Here is an 18,078-nt window from a genome sequence, read left to right as displayed (position 1 = left end):
TTTTCTTTCTAGTGTAGTTATTTGGTGAAATTTCTTCTTGAAAATGTCAGTGAGTTTACAGTCTACAAACAAGTGTTTGGGAAGATTTGTTTCAGAAACTAAAGGATTGAGATTAAGGATATCAAGGATGATGTGCTCTCTTGTTAATTCGAACCTGTTCCTTTACATCTTTTGTGTTTCAAAAGCCCTGTTGAATATCACAGGTTAATGTTTAGGTAGTCTTCTAAACGTTGATGAGATTGTGTCCAGTTCTTTGTGATATGGTGATATGAAGGGAGAGAGAGAGGAAGTGTGTGCCTGTGCATTGTGTGGGATATGTTACTTGACTTTTGATGGAATAGCAGCTACAACTACTTTACCTACTGTGTGTTTTTCAGATTGGTTCACCCAGAGGTTGCTGGCAGCAGCAATACCTGGATTTTTTTAATATTCCTGTAACGCACAGAATGCCATGTTAGCATTCAGATAACCTTATTTTCCCTCCATTAAATACTCCTTGATGAGTGATATTGGCACTGGACCTCCTCGCAAGCCATAGTTCACTTTGTATCTGTTTCCTCTTAAATCCCTTTGCATGTTGTCAGTCTTAGAGGTCACAAATGAGAGACTGCCAGCTTATTTGTTGTCTGACTGCTTTCACAAATGCTTCTGGTTTTGATCTTTCTGAGAAAATAGACACTGAATGCAACTTGGGTCAAACATGGACAGTGTTTGTAGCTGGGACGCAGAAAGGGAGAAGGGTTAAACATGACACGTTCCCTTGAAACAGTTTTATGACTGCTGCTAATTTGAATGCTCAGTAATAGAGATCTGTTGGATGGAGGGGTTACCCTTCACTATTAATGACTCATTGGCCTCCTTCCCAAGCTGCCTGAAGTGCTGCTCTCCCTAGTGGAAGTAATTTTGTCTTTGAAGTACTTTCCAAAGCTGTCAACTAATGTTCCACAGTTCCCAGAGGAAATAATAAGCCATGAGTGCATGTACACTGAAAAAGTAGAGTCTGAAATGAACTGTTCCTATAGGAGCCTGGCAGTCTGCTTCTCTGTGGAATTCAGCTTGTTTATACAATCTTATCTGGCTAAGCTTTGGTATTTCATCTGGCAGGCTGCTCCTATGAAAAGCAGCTGTCCAAGCAGTGGGACTGGTGCTCCTGGTGTTTTTTTCAGAAGGTCTATAATTTCTTGTTTCATGTAAATTAAAGAAATACAATACTCTTTTGGCTACAACCAGATGCTCTAAGCAGTTTTCTTTCCCTTATAAATAGACCTTTAAGTATGCTTTGCTGTTATATACTGTATGACTTAACTTTGGGAGTAATGATGCCCACCAGGAAGGTATAATGTACTCTATAAAGTCACCGGCTGACTACAGAATTGTTAGAAGAGTACCTCAAAGATGTTACCATCTATAACTTTCTACATCTGTTTAAAAAACAGTAATATTTTGACAGTGAAACATTTATGCTTGGAAGTGAAAACCTCCTTTTAATGGATTTTACTGTTGCTGTACAAGTGGAGCTAGTTCCACTAGTTCAAGAAAAAAAAAGACAAAACCGCCACCACCACTGCTGTCAAGAAAGTAAGCACAAGTACATCTCTGCATGAAGAGATCTGTAACGTGCATCTTCTCTAACAGAAAGGTCCTCGTAAGTGGGTAGTGACTATTTAAGAGAAAAAAAAAAAGGGAAAATAAACACATATTAGCAGAAAGGATGCAGCCAAAATACTTAAGGTTTTATGTAACTCATTGCCAGATAACAAAACGTTTCTTAAAATGTACCAAAACCTGAAGCTTTTGCAGAGAAGAGTTGCCATAATATTCAGTACCTACAGAGGAATCGGAGGTATTTTTTTGTGTAGCTTTGGGTTGCGGTTTCATGTAGAACAGAACTGGAAAGCTGAGGATTCCTTCTCCAACTGAGTTAGATGTTATTGTTCACCTCTTTTTACAGGAACAGTGTCTTCAGTAGGAAGCAAATAATGGGCACAAGTAAAATTCAGGTTCCAGTCTTCCAAAGTTTAGTGGTTATCCAGGATTATCTGTCCAGCTCCTAGTACATCTTCATCTGAAAGCACTACATCTTGTACATGAAAATGCTCCATGTAATCTGCCCCGTTCTAAGAAATGGGGGTCATATTCGGCATCTAAAAGACTAATTCACCCTCTCTCACCTGCATGTAACGTTTCACTCCAGCCTCATCGAAAACATAGGAAAACATGACACCCTGTAAAACAGGAGGCTTTAAGCACTGTTCAGATGTGCCGCTTGGTGGCATTTCTCCTGCCAGCGTGCGTGCAGATTTCTGTAGACGTTTTGCTCTGCAAAAGGAGAATTTGATATTGCAACAAACGAAACATGAAAAATGAGCTCTGTCTGGTTCCATGTGGTATATACTGGTCTTCACGAGACCTGGCATCAAGCATAGTCTGTTCCATTAGCTAAAATGGCATTCCTGATTGCAATCCTATATGGTGAGAAACTCAAAACCTACCAACAAGTTACTGACCTTCATCAACAGTGTGTCATTGTAAATTATGCAATGATACAGTTTTAATTTGTCTGATGTGCCAGCTGCACAGTATATTGCTGGAAATAGGGAATACACCACTGTTTGACCACCCCACAGTTGATAAAAAGGAGCAATATTGGCCGGCTTCTCTCAGTTCCCTTGTGAGGAAGGAATTTTCTTTTTGATTTTTCATTATGCTAAGAAGTGATGACTTTCTGCTGCTACAGCAACAGCTGATGTTAAAGTTCAGCAGAGATGCTTTGCTTTATTCCTGCAGCAAGAGTAGTGGCTCTGAATAGCAGGGGTGTGTGGCTGTTTTCTTCTGGGTTTGTTTCTTCTAATTTTTTATTTTGAGATGAAGTCCCAAGCAAGCGTAACTGCTAGTGAGCAGGTCATCTCGAATACAAATAATGTAATAATCCCTGTATTATCAAGGAGCATGTGTTCTGTACTTTAGGTTTTTCTAGAAAATAGAGTTAATTCAGTTTTGTTTTTTTAGCTTTTTTAACTTTAGCTTTTCTATTTAGAAAATATAATTAATTCGTGGTTTTGGTTGTTTTTTTTTTTTTGGTAGAAGCTCTTCAAATTAGCTCTCATTTCTCCAACCTAATAATAGGTTTTAACAGTTTTACCTGTTAAAATTGGGACTTCATCCTTCTCATATGTAATCCTATTTAGGGTCAGAGTTGGAAACTAATGCCTGACACTGTTTTAGAAACAAAAAATCCAGTCATCAACAGGACATGGACTTCATTTTTTAACTTGATCCAGCCCTGAAATACTAAATCCAAGAACAGTCAGTGGTCCAACACTGAGAGTAGCCTGTATCACTTATGAACCAGGCAGAAGCAGGGATTACGTTTGGAGGAAAAAGATAGCATTTTTGTGGTAAGCTGGGCTTTTTTTTATTAAAGGAGGTAGTTGTTTTGAAGCTGCTTAGAGGTTAGGAATGCTGGCGATCATCTGGAGAGACAGATTAGTGGGCTAAGCACAGGTGAGGAGGTCACAGGCACAAAACAACTATTTTTGTGCTATTGCCTTTGTGGTGGTTCAGCCAAAGGAAGCTGCTTCAGAAATGACCTACGTGTGTCAGGAGGACCATCGTACTTCTCCTGTGACATTACTACCTGATCATCACGAACTCGCATGTTGTGAGAATTAACTCTCTGCGTGGTTGTTAATTGAAGGGGAAGAAAACTGTGTTGTCAACAAATCTTTGTAGGTGAATTATTTGGTAAAGCTTTTGCAAGTCTGCCCTAAAGTAATTCAGTATTAATACACTAACATAGAGAGAGAAAGAGAACAGCACCTGGATGCTTTCAGCGAATAGATGGATAACTAGGGCATTGTCGTGTTTCATTTTACCTGCAGTGCAATAAACTGCACTCGCCAACCTAATTTTCTAAGTCTATAAGGGATGCAGCTTTTGAATTTGGTTTGCCAGTACTGCAAAAGACAGTCATAAACACATGAACCTACACGCAATTTTAATTGCCATCTTAAACTCAAATTTTGGGATAAAGGTTATCTTGCACTTTAAGGTACAGTGCTACTATTCTACGATTTCAAATGAGGAAGAATTTTGTTTCTCAATCTGAATTCTCAAGTTGTTTTCATAGGGCTGTCACAGAAATTTACTAGTGAATTGTGAGGGTGAGCAGGGCACAGTGTTTGAGACTGGTGATGAAAGACATCTCTCATGGACCCATACTTTACAAGGAAAGAATATTTGTTGCCACCATTCAAAATCATTTATCAAAACTTAAAGTCTAAGTGAATGTGGATGATGGTGATCTATTGATGAAAGAAAAGCAGTAATACTTGGCTTTGGCTGCTGCAGGTGGCTCATGCATTCAAAAGAGTAGATGCTGCACTGACTCTGCTCACCAGGTGGACTTGAGAAGGTACCATCTCCACGCAGTCACTGTCTTGGCTGTCTATATGCTTCCAGGAACCAATTGGGAGCTTCTCGTGTTTGGGTGGTTTTAAGGACTTCCAGTTCTGCGCCTCACCAGTCTAAATAATAAAGTAGGGCATGTGCAGTTGGTATGGCTCTGAACCACCTGGGAGGAGAGACAAGAGGCAACTGTGAAGTTAAACACAACAGATTTGTCCAAGGAGTATCTTTATTTCACAGAAGCTTTTCCTTCAGGATGACCTTCCAGATGCCTTGTGATGTCCACAGTGTTAGTGTAGCCAGTGTAAATAAGTTATAGGAGAATGCAGAAATAGTCTTTCTGAAGTCTTCAAACAATTTTTTCCAGCTCAAAGGACTATGCAGGATCACAGAATAATTTAGGCTGGGAGGGACCTCTGGAGGCCAGCTAATCCAACACCCTGCTCCAGGCAGGCTCAGTCAGATCAGGTTGCCACTTAGCACTTTTTTTTCCAGCGTCCTTTGAGTTTGTAACTTAATGTCACTTAATTGAAGTCTGCCAATAATACACCTTGAAAGCTGACTTGAAAATGAGACCTTGCAAGAAATAAAAATGTAATTATAAGCTTATTTTTACTAACACTTTTTTTTTCAACCTTTGTCAGGTGGAAGTATTGTCTTACTTTCTCAAACATAACTATGCAGGGTTAATTTGTCAGAGAGAAAATTTTCTTAGTTGCAGTTCTAGAATTGTACTTTTGCATTTTACTGCTTGTCTTCAACAGTAGAATAAACTTAAAGTCTGTTAGTTTATCTGAAAAGTGATAGCATGCTTAAACTGACGGTGAAATAATTTTGCAGCTAGTACACACTTCGTGTTTAAAACATGCACGGTATTTTTAATGTGAAATGCAATGATGCATTTTGTACAGTAACAACTTCATGACAAAGTATTTTTTACACAAAGCACAATATGAGCTGCTTATGTGAAGAAACTTGTCATATTACTTGGTTGATTTAAAACTGATCACTTTGCATAGGCCCTTGATATACCAGAAATATTTAAACAATTCCTTAAACTGTGGACCCTACACAGGCTGCTTTCTTATGGATCTTCCTCCCAGGGGCAGGAGTGCGTGTGTGAGTCTGTGTCTGCTCTGTGATCCCTAGCATATGGACTAGGCAGCAGAGCAGTTTCTTTCTCCCTGCTTCTCTTTCTACCGGGCCACTTGCTTACACAGAACCTTTCTGGTACTTGGTGCTTTTAGCACTTTCTATTGCTGTCAAATCCAGCTAAAATGAAGTGAAATATTCCAGAGAGAGAAGTGCTGTACTGAGAGATGCATATTAATGTAAATTCCTTACTAAAAAAGGCTAGGCTAAAAACTAACTCCATATCCAACTCCTCTCTCACACCCTGCTTTCATGCTTGTACAGAAGGTCTGCTATCAGTTAAGGCTGTGTATTGGATATTAAAATACTCCCTGATTCTGACTTTCGGGTTAGGAATGCGTATATGCTCCTTGCCCACTTGAGATGTATGTGTAAAATTATAGTCCAGCTCTGAAAATACGGTCTCACATCTAAGATGGTGTACCAGGCCTGCAGCTGCAAGTAATTGCATTCTGCAGAGCTGATAACAAGAGTTGAGAATCAGAAGTCTTTTTCCCTCAAAATATAAAAGAAATATGGGTAGTCATTGAAAACAACTCATTTATTCTGAATGAGTTGCTGATGGACATAAAATGAAACAACAGATAGAGTAAGCGGAAGAATTCGTTTGATTTCTTCCATATTATTAGGAGTGTGGCTTCACTGAACCAGATTTAAGAGGAAAGGGCCCTCTAGACTTAATTATTCTCTTTTTGATTGATACACTAGTACTGTTTCTCTTTCAGATGAAGTGGACTACAGTAATTTTGGGACCAACACACTATCAAGGAAGAAGAAGGCTCTGGTGACACTCCGCAATGACAACCTCCGCCGGCGTCCCCACATTAACATTAGCATGCCTCACGATTTTAGACCAGTGTCTTCCATAATCGATGTGGACATTCTTCCTGAAACACACAGGAGAGTGAGGCTGTATCGACATGGGTGTGAGAAACCCTTAGGATTTTACATCCGCGATGGCACCAGTGTAAGAGTTACTCCTCATGGACTAGAGAAAGTACCCGGTATCTTCATCTCTCGTATGGTTCCTGGAGGCCTGGCAGAGAGCACCGGCTTGCTGGCTGTGAACGATGAAGTCCTGGAAGTTAACGGCATTGAAGTAGCAGGAAAGACTCTTGACCAAGTCACAGACATGATGATTGCCAACAGCCATAATCTTATTATCACGGTCAAGCCAGCAAACCAGAGGAACAATATCATTCGAAGCAGTAGGATGTCTGGTAGCTCTGGCCAGTCTACAGACAGCACTGCTAGTCACCATAGCTTGCCTACATCCCACGTGCTGCAGAACTTCCACCCTGATGAAATGGAGAGTGACGAAGAGGCTGACATTGTCATCGAGGGCGGTCTGGAGCCTCAGCACATTCCTAAACTGCACAGCCTTACTTCCAATAGCCTCTCTCGAATCAATGGCAGCAGCCTTAGCCACAGACTTCAAAGGGACCTGGTGCTCAACAACAACTCTGGCCGAGAAAGCAACGGCAACATCCACAAATTACTCAGTTCCTTAAAAACTGATCCCCGACACAGTCTGGTGATCCCCAGAGGAGGTATCGAGGAGGACGGAACAGTCATTACACTTTAGTAGCAATTCCTGCAACTCCGCTTTCAGTCTTAAGTGCCAATTGGGACAATTGACTCTTGCAATGTGTTATGCACAAAACAAAGAGCTGATATTCTCATAGACCTCACGGGTGCAGAAAATTGTTGCTTTCTAGGAAACGTGGCATCTGGAGTTAGACATAAAACTGTCCTGCAGTGCAAAATTTGTCAGGAGAAAGCCAGAGTGTAATACCTGGTTTATGTCCCAACCCTAAAGTGAGAACACAAATTTGGTTTAGTTGGTATAAATCTAAGTGGCCTTACAGGCTACCAATCGCAGTGCCACATACTTGGGTTTGAATGCATGGGTGGATGTATTAATACATGCATGTATATGAATTAGATTTTAATAGTAACAGACATGCCTATTTGAAGTGGAATCTGTTTTTTTTCTAATACCAATTTAAAGAGAGTGCTTCTTAATAGCCATCCGATCTTCTACCACTACATACAGACCTTCCACTAACTTGTTTACACCCTATTTGCGACCTTATGTCTAATCCAGACAAGCTCTATCAAAGTAGTGGTTTCCTGCTCTGGTGGTAACAATGTTAGGGAGATGCTGCAAATACATTTTCCAAATGAAACTATATATATGTGTGTGTATTTTTAAGAGCCTAAGGAGGCGAGGTTGGATGTTGCTGTTATTGCTGTGAGCTCAGCACCACCTGCAGGCCAGAGCCCGGTGGCTGCACGGGGCAAGAAAAACATGAGGATAAGGGCTTAAAACTAGGTTCAGCACCACGATGTGTAAATGTATTCTTTTTCGGTATTTATTAGATAATACTTCTCTTTCAAATTGTTCCCCCTCCCCCCTTTTTCTCTGTTTTTTAAGTATCATGGTTCATCTGAATTTTAGGGATGCAAGCGAGAAGGCAACAAAAGTGGAGGAGTGTGCTAGGAGTGTCCCCTTCACCTCAGAGCCCACACAGGTCCTTACTGTACCTTTGAGGCGACCTAAATCCACAAGGTCTTTTCTTACAAAAGATTGGATAATTGCTATACAGAGGAGGGATGCTGACTGACTGTCAAACCTAACTTAGAATAGTTCTGTTATTTTTGGACTCTTCTGGTAATCATAAAGCTTAATGTCTACACAGGATTTCTAGAAACTTAAAATATACTGGATGTTTGCGATGGCCAGACATCTTTACGGGATGCTGGCTAGTGGGTAAACAGCGACTGTTGAGTCGGTAACTGTCTGCTTCTGAAAATGTCATGAATTTATGAAAGTGGTCTAATCTAAAATATTTTGTTATATCTTGATCAGTGTAAGGAACAAAATATAAATGTTTTACAATGTATTTTTCTACTTTTAGCTTGTGTCATTTTCTTTTTGTTTTTAACTTTGTAGTACATTAAAGCTTTTTTATATGGTGGAATAGACATTTCTTAAATATTGTATGGATATGAAAATTCAGAAGTCTTGGTTTGAAAAAATTACATTCCATTTTGGAACCTGTAGTGGCTGGACAAATGATGTGCGGACTAATTCACTGTCGCTCATTTAGAATACCTGTGGAACAACCAGTCTTCTGCTCATTGTTAAATATGTTTGGGACATTGAACTTAGTATGTTTATTTTTAGATTTGCTTTAAAAGTTTATTTTGAAATTCTTTCACTTACTCTAATTAAACCTCTTCTAGGTATCACAGCAGTTATAGAACTATACTTATTTTTCCCACCACAGTAAGAACAGAACATTGATCCTATTTGTCTTAAAACTGTGTTTGTACTTTACCAAAGGTTTTAATTTTTTAAAAAATCTGATTATTGGTGCAGTAAAAAAAGTGAAGAGCTGGATGTACTTCAGTCAATCAGATCATCTTATCAGGAAAATTGTTACACCTTTGTCTGGCTGAAGTTACTCGTTTTACCTTATTTAACTGATGAAGATGTGACCTGTCTGCAATAAAATGTGCACTGTCTTACTTCTAGGCTATATCCTTTCCCCTGTGCTCAAGCACATCTTTCTGTAGAAGGATCTCCCTTCCCATGGTGTCATGGTTTGATGGGGGGGGGGGGGGGGGGGTGGTTCTGGTGGCACAGACACCTGGTTTTGATGTCTCTTTGAATACGTAACCATTTTAGTAACGCCTTTCTCTCTACCTGTACAGACTTTGATTCCTCCAGTTGTTGTTACTGATGCCAAGTTTCTTTCCATAGTGTTTTTTCCCGGTTCTGCTTTTACTAAAGGGTACTGTTAACACTGATTCCCATGAGAACCAAGTAGTTTGTCTCACTCCTGATAGCCCAGCTTGCTTCAAACCTCATGGCTTTGAGGACATGAAGTAGTTCTGGCTGCTCAGGAAAAGCCACGATGCCTCTGGTTCAGTGGCACACTGCTGCACTGCACACCTTTGCCTGGAGGATGCTCCGTGACTGCCCAAGTAAAGCGGGGTAGTGCAAAATACCTGAACTCCTTCAGCTGGTAGGAAGTGGGAAACGTAAGTTGCATCTCGCACATCAGCATGGAAGCATCGCGCGCACGATTGCAGTTACAAGCCGAGAGCAGCTCCAAAGCTGATACTTGATTGTTTTGCCACCATTTTGTCATGTAACTTTTAAGGCTTGCAAACGTTTTGGGCTCATGTGCAGCAGCTAGGAAAAAAAAAAAAAAGGTTCTGTTTTCGCATGCACCATATGGCTAACTTTTAAGAAGAACTTCAGACTCTTACGGGCAGAACCCTCTGTCGGAAAGAACGCCGAGCCGTCTGTGTTTCCCGCGTCGCGGCCCCTTCGGGCGCGACGTTAACTCGCCCCCTCCCCCCCCCCCACCCCCAACACGCGCTTGCCCCAGGAGCCGCCTTTCCGACCTTGGCTCTCCGGGCGCACGGTGGCGACTCGCCGAGAGGCGGGCGGCAGCTCGGCGGCGACCGCCCGGGCTCCTGCCCCGGGGCCGGTGAGAGGCAGCGGCCGTCGCCGGGCCCGCGGAGCCGGAAGCACCGCCGTGCCCAGACCCTGGCGATACGCGCGCTCATCCCACTCCCGCAGCGGCTCTTCGCGGGACCAGCCGCAATGGCGGGCAGCGCCCTGCCCCGCCTGTCGCGATGCGCCTGCGCCGGTCCCGCCCCGCGGCGGGCGGGGAGCCCCGCCCCGCCCCGCTCTGCTCTCGTGAGCGGCGGCGCCGCCCGGCGCCCAGAGGGGAAGGCTGGGGCGGGCGGGAGGCGGCAGTATGGCGGCCGCCGCGGGAGCCGGGGAGCGGGCTGCAGCTGACCCGCCCGGCGCTTTCCCCGGCGCGGACAGCGGGAACGTCTCTCAGAGCCACAGCAGCGCCTCAGGTCTCGGGGAAGCGGAGGACGAGGACATCTCGGAGGCGTCGCTCAGCGCCACCGCCGCTGCCTATTCCGCGTACCTGCTCGCCGACCGCAGCCTCTTCAGCGAGCAGGTGAGGGGCCGCGCCGCGCCGGGCCGCCTCGGGGGAGCCGCCGGGGGCCTCTGCGCCGGGCCTGCCGCCGGGCCTGCCGCGCTCCGAGGGGGAAAGGCGCAACGGCTGGGCCTTTCCCCGGCACCGGCCCGGCCCGGCCCCGCCGCCGGGTGCGCGGCGCAGGGAGCCAGGCTGCCGCGGGGAGCGGGCGGGACGGGGGGAAGGGGTGTCGCTTGAGCGCGGCTCTCTGAGGCCGGGGCGGCTCGTCCGCGCTGCCCCGGTTACGCGGCCTCGGTGTAGGTTCGTGCGAGACGAGATACACCGGTGTGTCCGGTCACCTGCGCCGAACGTAGCCGAGAGGTGGCAAAGTGGGGAGTTGGTTTTAGTCTGGCCGGTGTCTGTACTCGGAGGTTTTGTTTGGAAGAGTCTGGGGTCGTGGGCTGGGTTTTTTTTGTGTGTGTGTGTTTTCAAGCACCTTTAAAGTATTTCTGTTTTGCAGATAGACAGCTTAGACAAGAGTCTAGAAGATTTGCTGACCAGAGTGGACGAATTTGTGGGAATGTTGGACATGGTATGTGTAACTTGCATCTATCTAGTTGTGGTTTTAAAGTCAGAATACAGTTTAATGTGTGCTTCTGTTTTTAAATGAGACGGAGATAGGAAGCAGCCTTTGGTCCAGGCAGGTTCCAGTATGAAAACGCATATGGTAATGAGATAACTCATGGATGAAAACTACTGAACTTTGGTATTGGAGTAAAATATGCCTATATAGCTATATAAGTGCATATTTACATAATTGTATTTGTATATTTGCCTGTGTACATACATGAGGTCCCATTCTATATAGCACAATGACAGACGGTTGAAAGAACAGCACAATATTTTACTTCTCTTTTAAATTACGTTAAGATATCCTCTGCGTTTTTTTGTAATCAAAGTATTTAATCAGGATTGCTAAACCTCCAAAGCTAGATTTGTCTTTAGGGGACTCTTTTTCCTCAGAAAGGCAGCTTTGTTTCACTTGCACATGGAAGAGACAAAGGAACTGAATGGAGAGTTCCTATAAGCTACACTGATATACAGACCGTCTTTTAAAGCATAGCACACGTGGTTCTCCTGCACTACTCCGAGGGGAACTTTACTATGTTATTTTTTTTTTTTTAGTACCAGTAAAACAAGATTTTGTGGCCTGACTTTTTTAGCAAAGTTGAGGAAATGTACAGGTAGTAAAATTTAAGTCAAAATTTTAGTTTACTGTCTTTAATTCTTTAGTACATCTTGGGAAGTGTTCCATCTCTTAGTTCTGATAAGGTTGTAGCAGCCTGTTTTTAATATAATTGTAAATATTTGCCTATGCAAAGTAGCGTTTCTTCAAAGACACTTACTATACAACCTAACTATACAAAGAAGCTAGTTTATTAGTTTTAATCTAGTATTTTTATAGTAATATGATATTTTTAAACTACGAGTTTTAATCTGTTAATTAGATCACAGTTCTAGTTTCTAGAATGAAATCTACTAAATGTTTTGTTTTATTCACTGATTTTTGATTTATTTCTTTGAATTATTTTTAGATTCGAAGTGATTCTTCACAGGTTGTCAATGAAAGTTTGCCTCAAATTTACACAAAAGCTACAGAAATGAGACAGATATACAGGAAGATTGACAAATTAGAGGTATGTGTTTGGTATCTTCTAGATGTATTCTGGTTCTTTACAGGGGGGAAGAATCAATGATATGCTTTAATTGTGTGTGTGCATGCATGCACGTCAAGTAGGCTCATATCCGTTTTGCTCTCTGTATCCAATCTGAGTTCAATGCTTCATGGTTAATAAAGAGTACACAATTTATTAAGAATTTCTGGAGACTGTGGGTGGGCATTCTAAAACAAAATGCCTTTTTTTAAAAAAAAAATTTTTTTTTTATGCATTTCTTGAAGCAAGGCAGACATTTTTCTTGCAGAAAGCAATAACACTACTTTTTTTTTTTTAGTATCTTTCAAAGTTGTTGTCTTGGGAGCTATTCAGAGACTAGTAAAATGAGAGGTCTGTTGATCCCTGGTAAAGCTTCAAAACTGATGCAGATCCTTGGTCCCACTATTAGTAGAAAGGCAGACAGAAGTTCCAATTCTAAGAAGTCTAAATTAGTTATTTGAAAGGCAAATAGGAAAAGGAAGAAGACTGATTGTTTTATTAGATCTAACCTGGTTTTGCAGCCTTTTAACTTTCTCAAGTAATTTTTAGCAATAAAATTGACTTGTAGGTGAAAGGGAAATAGAGCATGGAGTTTTTGACTCCTTCTCATTTGTGTAATGGAACTTTCACTGTCACGTAATACATAATCTCTTTTTAATTTGTTAGTGAAAAAGTTTGATTTCTTTTCTTTTTTTCAAACTAGGCGTTTGTGAAGATGATTGGAAATTGCGTAGCTGGACTGGAAGAACGGGTCATAAAGGCAGAAACAGACCTTGGAGCTTTTCCAAGCACATTCAAGAAAATCTTGCACACGATCAGCATACCATCCTTCCTTAATGTAAGTAATCCTTTGTTGCCATGTGACCAGCTTAGTTGGTCCACTTACCACAGCAAGTGATTAAAATAACAGTAAGTTTGTTGCATATCTATCTGAATTTAAATAAAAAACTTTTATATGCTGTATTAGGATTTTTTGCAACGTTCTCAGACTCAATTAAAAAAACCTCTAAACTTAAAAATCACAAATTCTTACAAGGATTTGTGTAACTTTCCAAAATGAGACTGAATACACGACGAAGGGAATGTGAAGGGCACAAACAAGGGTATAATGCACACGCCTTTGTATTAAAGCACTCCTGATCTCTGACGGTAAGCAAATAAAGTAGAAAGAGCCTGTACAGACAACGCTGTTAAAGGATCATACTGCATTAATAGTATCACTGCAGAAGTGTTACCAAAAAAGGAAAAGAAAGCTATGCTGCACAATATTTTTAAAATAAAAGTTCTGTTTGTACTCAGCCCGTACAATTCAGTTATCATGTAAGCACTGTGTTAAACTTTCTAAGGATGCGGTTTTCTCTCTTTCCTTGTTCCTACGTGTGAACTGTTTCTCTACAGAAGACTTGAAATGCTGTCTCTGCTATGTTTTGAAGAGAGGCCTTACCTAACCTTAAACTGGCATGATGCCCTAGTTTTAAAATAACCTTCTGATTTAAAAAAAAAAAAACACAACACAAACATCTTCTGAACACCTGATTCTTATTGGCATCACCTGCCAATCCACTATTTATAAGTGCTCCTCCTTGCATCTTTTCAGCTCCCAGATTCTTTTATTTATCGTTTCGCATCTTCGTTCTGTACTAGCTCAGGTTCCTGTATCGTAATACCGGTGAGACTGCTGAAACGAGTAGGTTCACAGAGAGGGAGAGGAAGATGGTTGTGGCTGTTTGAGGTGTTTGTGTTCCTACACGTTGCAAGCATGTGGGGCAGCAGAGAAAGATAGATGGAAAAAGAATATGTATTGTCTTGTTAAGACTCAGTTCAGGAAACCTGTTCACTCCTATTTTCTGTGCAGTCTTTAAGTTAGTTAACTTCTCATTCCTTCATTTTCTTTGGTGTTTAAGTTTAGAGTGATGGCATTTTTTCTTTTAGAAAAAAACACAACACAAAGCTGCTATTTATGGACCAATTAGAAAAGCAAACAACTGCAGCAGTTTCCTTGAAAAACAGCATTTTCCATTTTGTTGCTAAAAACGGTTGTCAACCACAGAATTATAATCTTCAATTGAAAAGTTTGAAAGTTCTAAGAAAGTGCCTTTTTCGTGTTGCATGGGAATACTTTGTCAGCTTAGCAGTTTTTCCACAATTAATAAGGTGGAAAGTCTTTGAAAGCATCAGCAAGCTGAACCTGACATGTCCAATCATTTCTTGGTTTAAGCATGGATAGCAATGAAATCAACACTCAGAACTTACTGGCATTAATTGATTAACTGAGAGGCAGGTCGCTGTTCCACAGTGGTACGGAGTATTGCATAGTAAAGTATCTATTTCCACTAGTAAACACAAGCATGTCTGAATGAAAGTGTCTATAGAGATTTCTCCTCACGCCTGAAGGTAACTAGCTCGCTCAATATATCAGTCCTTTAAGAAGGCTATGCCGATGTCGTGATTTTCACTGTAGGTGTAGTTCATGTTTTCCTGCTACAAATTTGATTTAGTCAAGTCCCCTCGCTCTCTTTCTATTTAAATGTATCTGTTTCTTTACACAAAGGGTGTATTTTGTATTTCTTAAGCTCTGTATTTGTAATCTCACTTTCAGATTTTGCCCCAAATTCTTCCCTTGTGAATACCAGGCAGTGTAAAGTACAGTAATGTAAGACTTCTATTATCACTAAGGATGTAGACTTTCTCAAAAGGTAAAAATGTCGGCTAAGCAGCTGCAAAAATAACTATTCATACATGTGTACTTAGACAACTGTGGGTACTGTGCCTGCCTATGAATTTCCTCACTGGATTGAAATTGTCCCCCTCATGCACATATGCAAATATAGTGCCTCGTGAGTCAGTGTCATGAGTTGCAGAATACCCGTGACCTTAGTTTCCCGTGCTTGCAAGGTGTTGTCTCATAGGGCAGTACAGGATAGGAAATAATTTTTGAGAAACAGAACTTTGTTTTCAGAGATTATTTTTACATTTGGCAAAATTTCTGACACGGGGAACTTTGATAATATCTGCTGTTTACAGATCCGATCTTTGTTTGTATTTTTATATTTCATTATAACTCAAATGGCAAAACAAACTTATTTCAGAGAAATTAATGGTATCATAAAGACATAATTTAAATGTCATAAATCAGCAATTTTGTATGTAACAGGAGAATATGCACTTGTTTCATACGAAGTACAAGCATACAGCTCGACTGAATATTGGAAAAATACCATGTAACTGTTTTGTAGGTATGCTTAATTATATCCTCATTTTGGTACTGTAAAAGCATTCTAAACTCCGAGTATACTAATGGTATTTGGTATGCTTTAAACTTTATTATTGGTGAAGACTCTATTTTCCTCATCCCAGACAGGCAAAAAAGTACCTGAAGAACTCTGCAGGCAAACTGACCGAGCTCTGCAAAATAGTTCATAAAAATCTTTAATGAGTCCAAAAGAATTTTTAAAGAATGAAGTCTTGATTTCAAGCCTTCTGTTTAAGACCACGTATTGAAAACATACCATGGGTCTGTGTTGCAGTGCAGTGTTATTTACATGCAGGAAGGCTGACACGATAGTCAGTAGTGGTCCTTGCTGTTGTCTCTCTAAATGAGCCATTTGGTGTAGCAAAACGATGTACAGTTAATATTTAAAAGAAACATGTACAATTTTCCTTAAAAACAGTGTAACAACTCTTTTCCGGTCCACCACCGTATTATTTTTAACAGCATGTCCTAGTCTATATATTCTGACATACACTTGATGAAGCAGCTCAGCAGGGGCAGCAACTTTGATGAAGGAAACATTTGCTAGGTGTGTTGCCATACAAAGACGTTTTTAATTAAGGAAACGCGAACACAGGCTAGGGCTCACTCAAAGGAAGTGGCTGAGGAGGACGCAAAGGCCGGAGCAGAACAGGTAAAGGTGTATGGCTGTGGAAGGATGAAGGTTACGGTGACTATACCATCCGCTGCGAAGCTGGCATATCGTACACTTCCCAGGACTGAGTCTGTCCGGGTGAAGGTGATGCAAGGGCAAAACTCGGAGGCTGCCTTTCTTCACTAGCACTAAGAATATGCCAGACCCATCTGAGCTACGATTGAAAATTTGCCCGACTAGAGAGATACGCCTTTAAAACTTGTTTTGCATTTTAGCTCCGTAGGCTTTGTTTTAAAAACTTACTTTTTTAAGAAGGTGAGAAATAAACTTGTCTGATTTGCAGAAATCATCTTCCTCACGACAACAACAGACGCTCTATGAACCTCCAGTCCTCTTCAAGACTGAAGACTATTTTCCGTGTCTTAATGAAGCACCTTATTGATGAATTTTGCTTTGGGATTGGTGTGAATCAGCTGGAATAGAGACAGCCAGTGAACAAAAGAAATGCTAACCTCAAAATAGCTGCATTTCTGAGCATTACTGATGGCATATTGCCATTCTGATTCTCATTGTCTTCCTTCAGGCAGTATTTTCAGGTAATCCTCATGTACGTTATTTCAAAAGTCTTCCTAAAACACAGTATAAATTTTCAGGTTATATTGGGGAAGGAACTAAAGAATACTTCTGCATTTGTGTTTGTGGTTGTTTTTGTTTGTGTGGGTTTTTTTTAAATAGGAAGATAATAGGAAGCATACTTTTATATAAAGTTCTTTTAACACATAAATGTCTGTGCTGCTGCAAGTGTAAATAGCTATACCACAAGGATGTCTTTTTTTAAAAAATTTTTTTTCTTGCCCCCTAATGTACTGATTGAGGTGAAAGAAAAACTCTTATGCATAAAATCATGCACTCCCAAGTTTTGGAACCTGGTCCCTGCAATTTGTACAGAGAAATTCACCACGTTAGGACGTACGGGTTGCAAGGGGAGGACTTGGAAGATCGACGACGAGGCAAGGACATGGCTCGATGCACGTGATGTAGTCCCAGTTCACAAAGCAAACATCCTGCCCCCGCTGATGGTCTTCAGGTCACAGTGATCTGAGCTTCTAATTATTGTGGCATTGTACTCTTTGATGTATGACCAGGTGGACATGATATATAACCTCCTGTCAAAGAGAAAAAGTGTCTAAGTTGGGGTGGGGACGTCCCTGGACCGAGCCTCGTTCGGATGCCTGACCAGACTGTCCGTTTTTCCCTCGCGACCCTCCGTGCGGTTGCTGGGGCTCCCCGTGCTGATTGCAGTGTGAGTATGTTACCAATAAACTAACAGCCCTCTAACCCCTCTTGTGGTCTTGCGTTTCACCTGACGGTATCCGTTTTTCCTGAGAACCTTTTTTCATACAGCCTTGTGTAATGTCTAGTGGGTATTAATCATAAATTGTTGTATTCTTTTGAAAAACAATTTTACCACTGCTGTTTTACTGCTGGTGTAACTCGCCATGAATATCCAAAATTCAAATTTCAGAAGAATAAGGGATGCATTAGGGAAACAACAGCATGTCTGCTGATTTTGTGCTGCAAGCACAGGAAAAAGGTATGCAGTTGTAGAGCAAGGAATGGCCTTGTCTCCCAACAACAGCAGGGGCCAGGCTCTATCTGAAGAGTATCTGAAAGAGCATTTAGTGAAAATTAAAACAAAGATTGTGAAGTCAAAATTAGTAGATTCTAAAACCAATTCTGATTTAAGGCTTCCCTGAATTTTAACATAGTCTAGAAAAATAATTGCATGCAAACATAGAGAAAGGAACAGACATTTAACTTTGAAGAAGAGCTCCCCCTCTCCCCTCCCGATACTCTTTCGCTTTCTAAATGTTTCAGTATTTAGATGTTCCACTGCAGCAACAGTTGCATTTCCAAAAGGTGTGGTACTTCTCAGTTTATGCATAAATAATCCTTGAAGGTTTACCACTCCTCAGTGAAAGCTAATGA

The 18,078-nt window shown here is 41.3% G+C and overlaps 2 protein-coding genes across 3 annotated transcripts in view; both read left to right on the top strand.

Moving 5' to 3' along the window:
• The window catches only part of PARD6G (par-6 family cell polarity regulator gamma), a 65,182-nt gene extending 58,018 nt beyond the window's left edge, over nt 1–7,164 (top strand). The window contains exon 3 of the mRNA XM_086609162.1: nt 6,285–7,164. Coding sequence (XP_086465288.1) covers nt 6,285–7,144 — 860 coding nt within the window. The 3' untranslated portion in view covers nt 7,145–7,164. The remainder of the gene's footprint in view (nt 1–6,284) is intronic.
• Nucleotides 7,165–10,337: 3,173 nt separating this feature from the next.
• On the top strand, nt 10,338–17,572 carry BLOC1S4 (biogenesis of lysosomal organelles complex 1 subunit 4). Of its 2 annotated transcripts, none has more exons than XM_086608522.1 (5): nt 10,338–10,550; nt 11,029–11,100; nt 12,104–12,205; nt 12,927–13,061; nt 16,433–17,572. In XM_086608522.1, the coding sequence occupies exons 1-5, from the start codon at nt 10,338–10,340 to the stop codon at nt 16,529–16,531; spliced, it is 621 nt and encodes a 206-aa protein (XP_086464648.1). In that variant the 3' UTR covers nt 16,532–17,572. The 2 variants fall into 2 exon arrangements, with proteins under 2 accessions (XP_086464648.1, XP_086464649.1); XM_086608523.1 differs by lacking the exon at nt 16,433–17,572 and adding an exon at nt 13,191–13,390.
• Nucleotides 17,573–18,078: the final 506 nt, after the last annotated feature.

This window comes from Tauraco erythrolophus, chromosome 3 (assembly GCF_009769465.1).
Source record: "Tauraco erythrolophus isolate bTauEry1 chromosome 3, bTauEry1.pri, whole genome shotgun sequence".
NCBI lineage: Eukaryota > Metazoa > Chordata > Aves > Musophagiformes > Musophagidae > Tauraco > Tauraco erythrolophus.
This window is presented reverse-complemented; position numbering and strand designations above follow the sequence as displayed.

Coding starts and splice junctions, on each gene's coding strand:
- BLOC1S4 (XM_086608522.1), top strand. CDS start 10,338: ATGGCGGCCGCCGCGGGAGCCGGGGAGCGGGCTGCAGCTGACCCGCCC. Junction 11,101..12,103: donor TTGTGGGAATGTTGGACATG/GTATGTGTAACT, acceptor AATTATTTTTAG/ATTCGAAGTGATTCTTCACA. Junction 12,206..12,926: donor GGAAGATTGACAAATTAGAG/GTATGTGTTTGG, acceptor TTTTCAAACTAG/GCGTTTGTGAAGATGATTGG.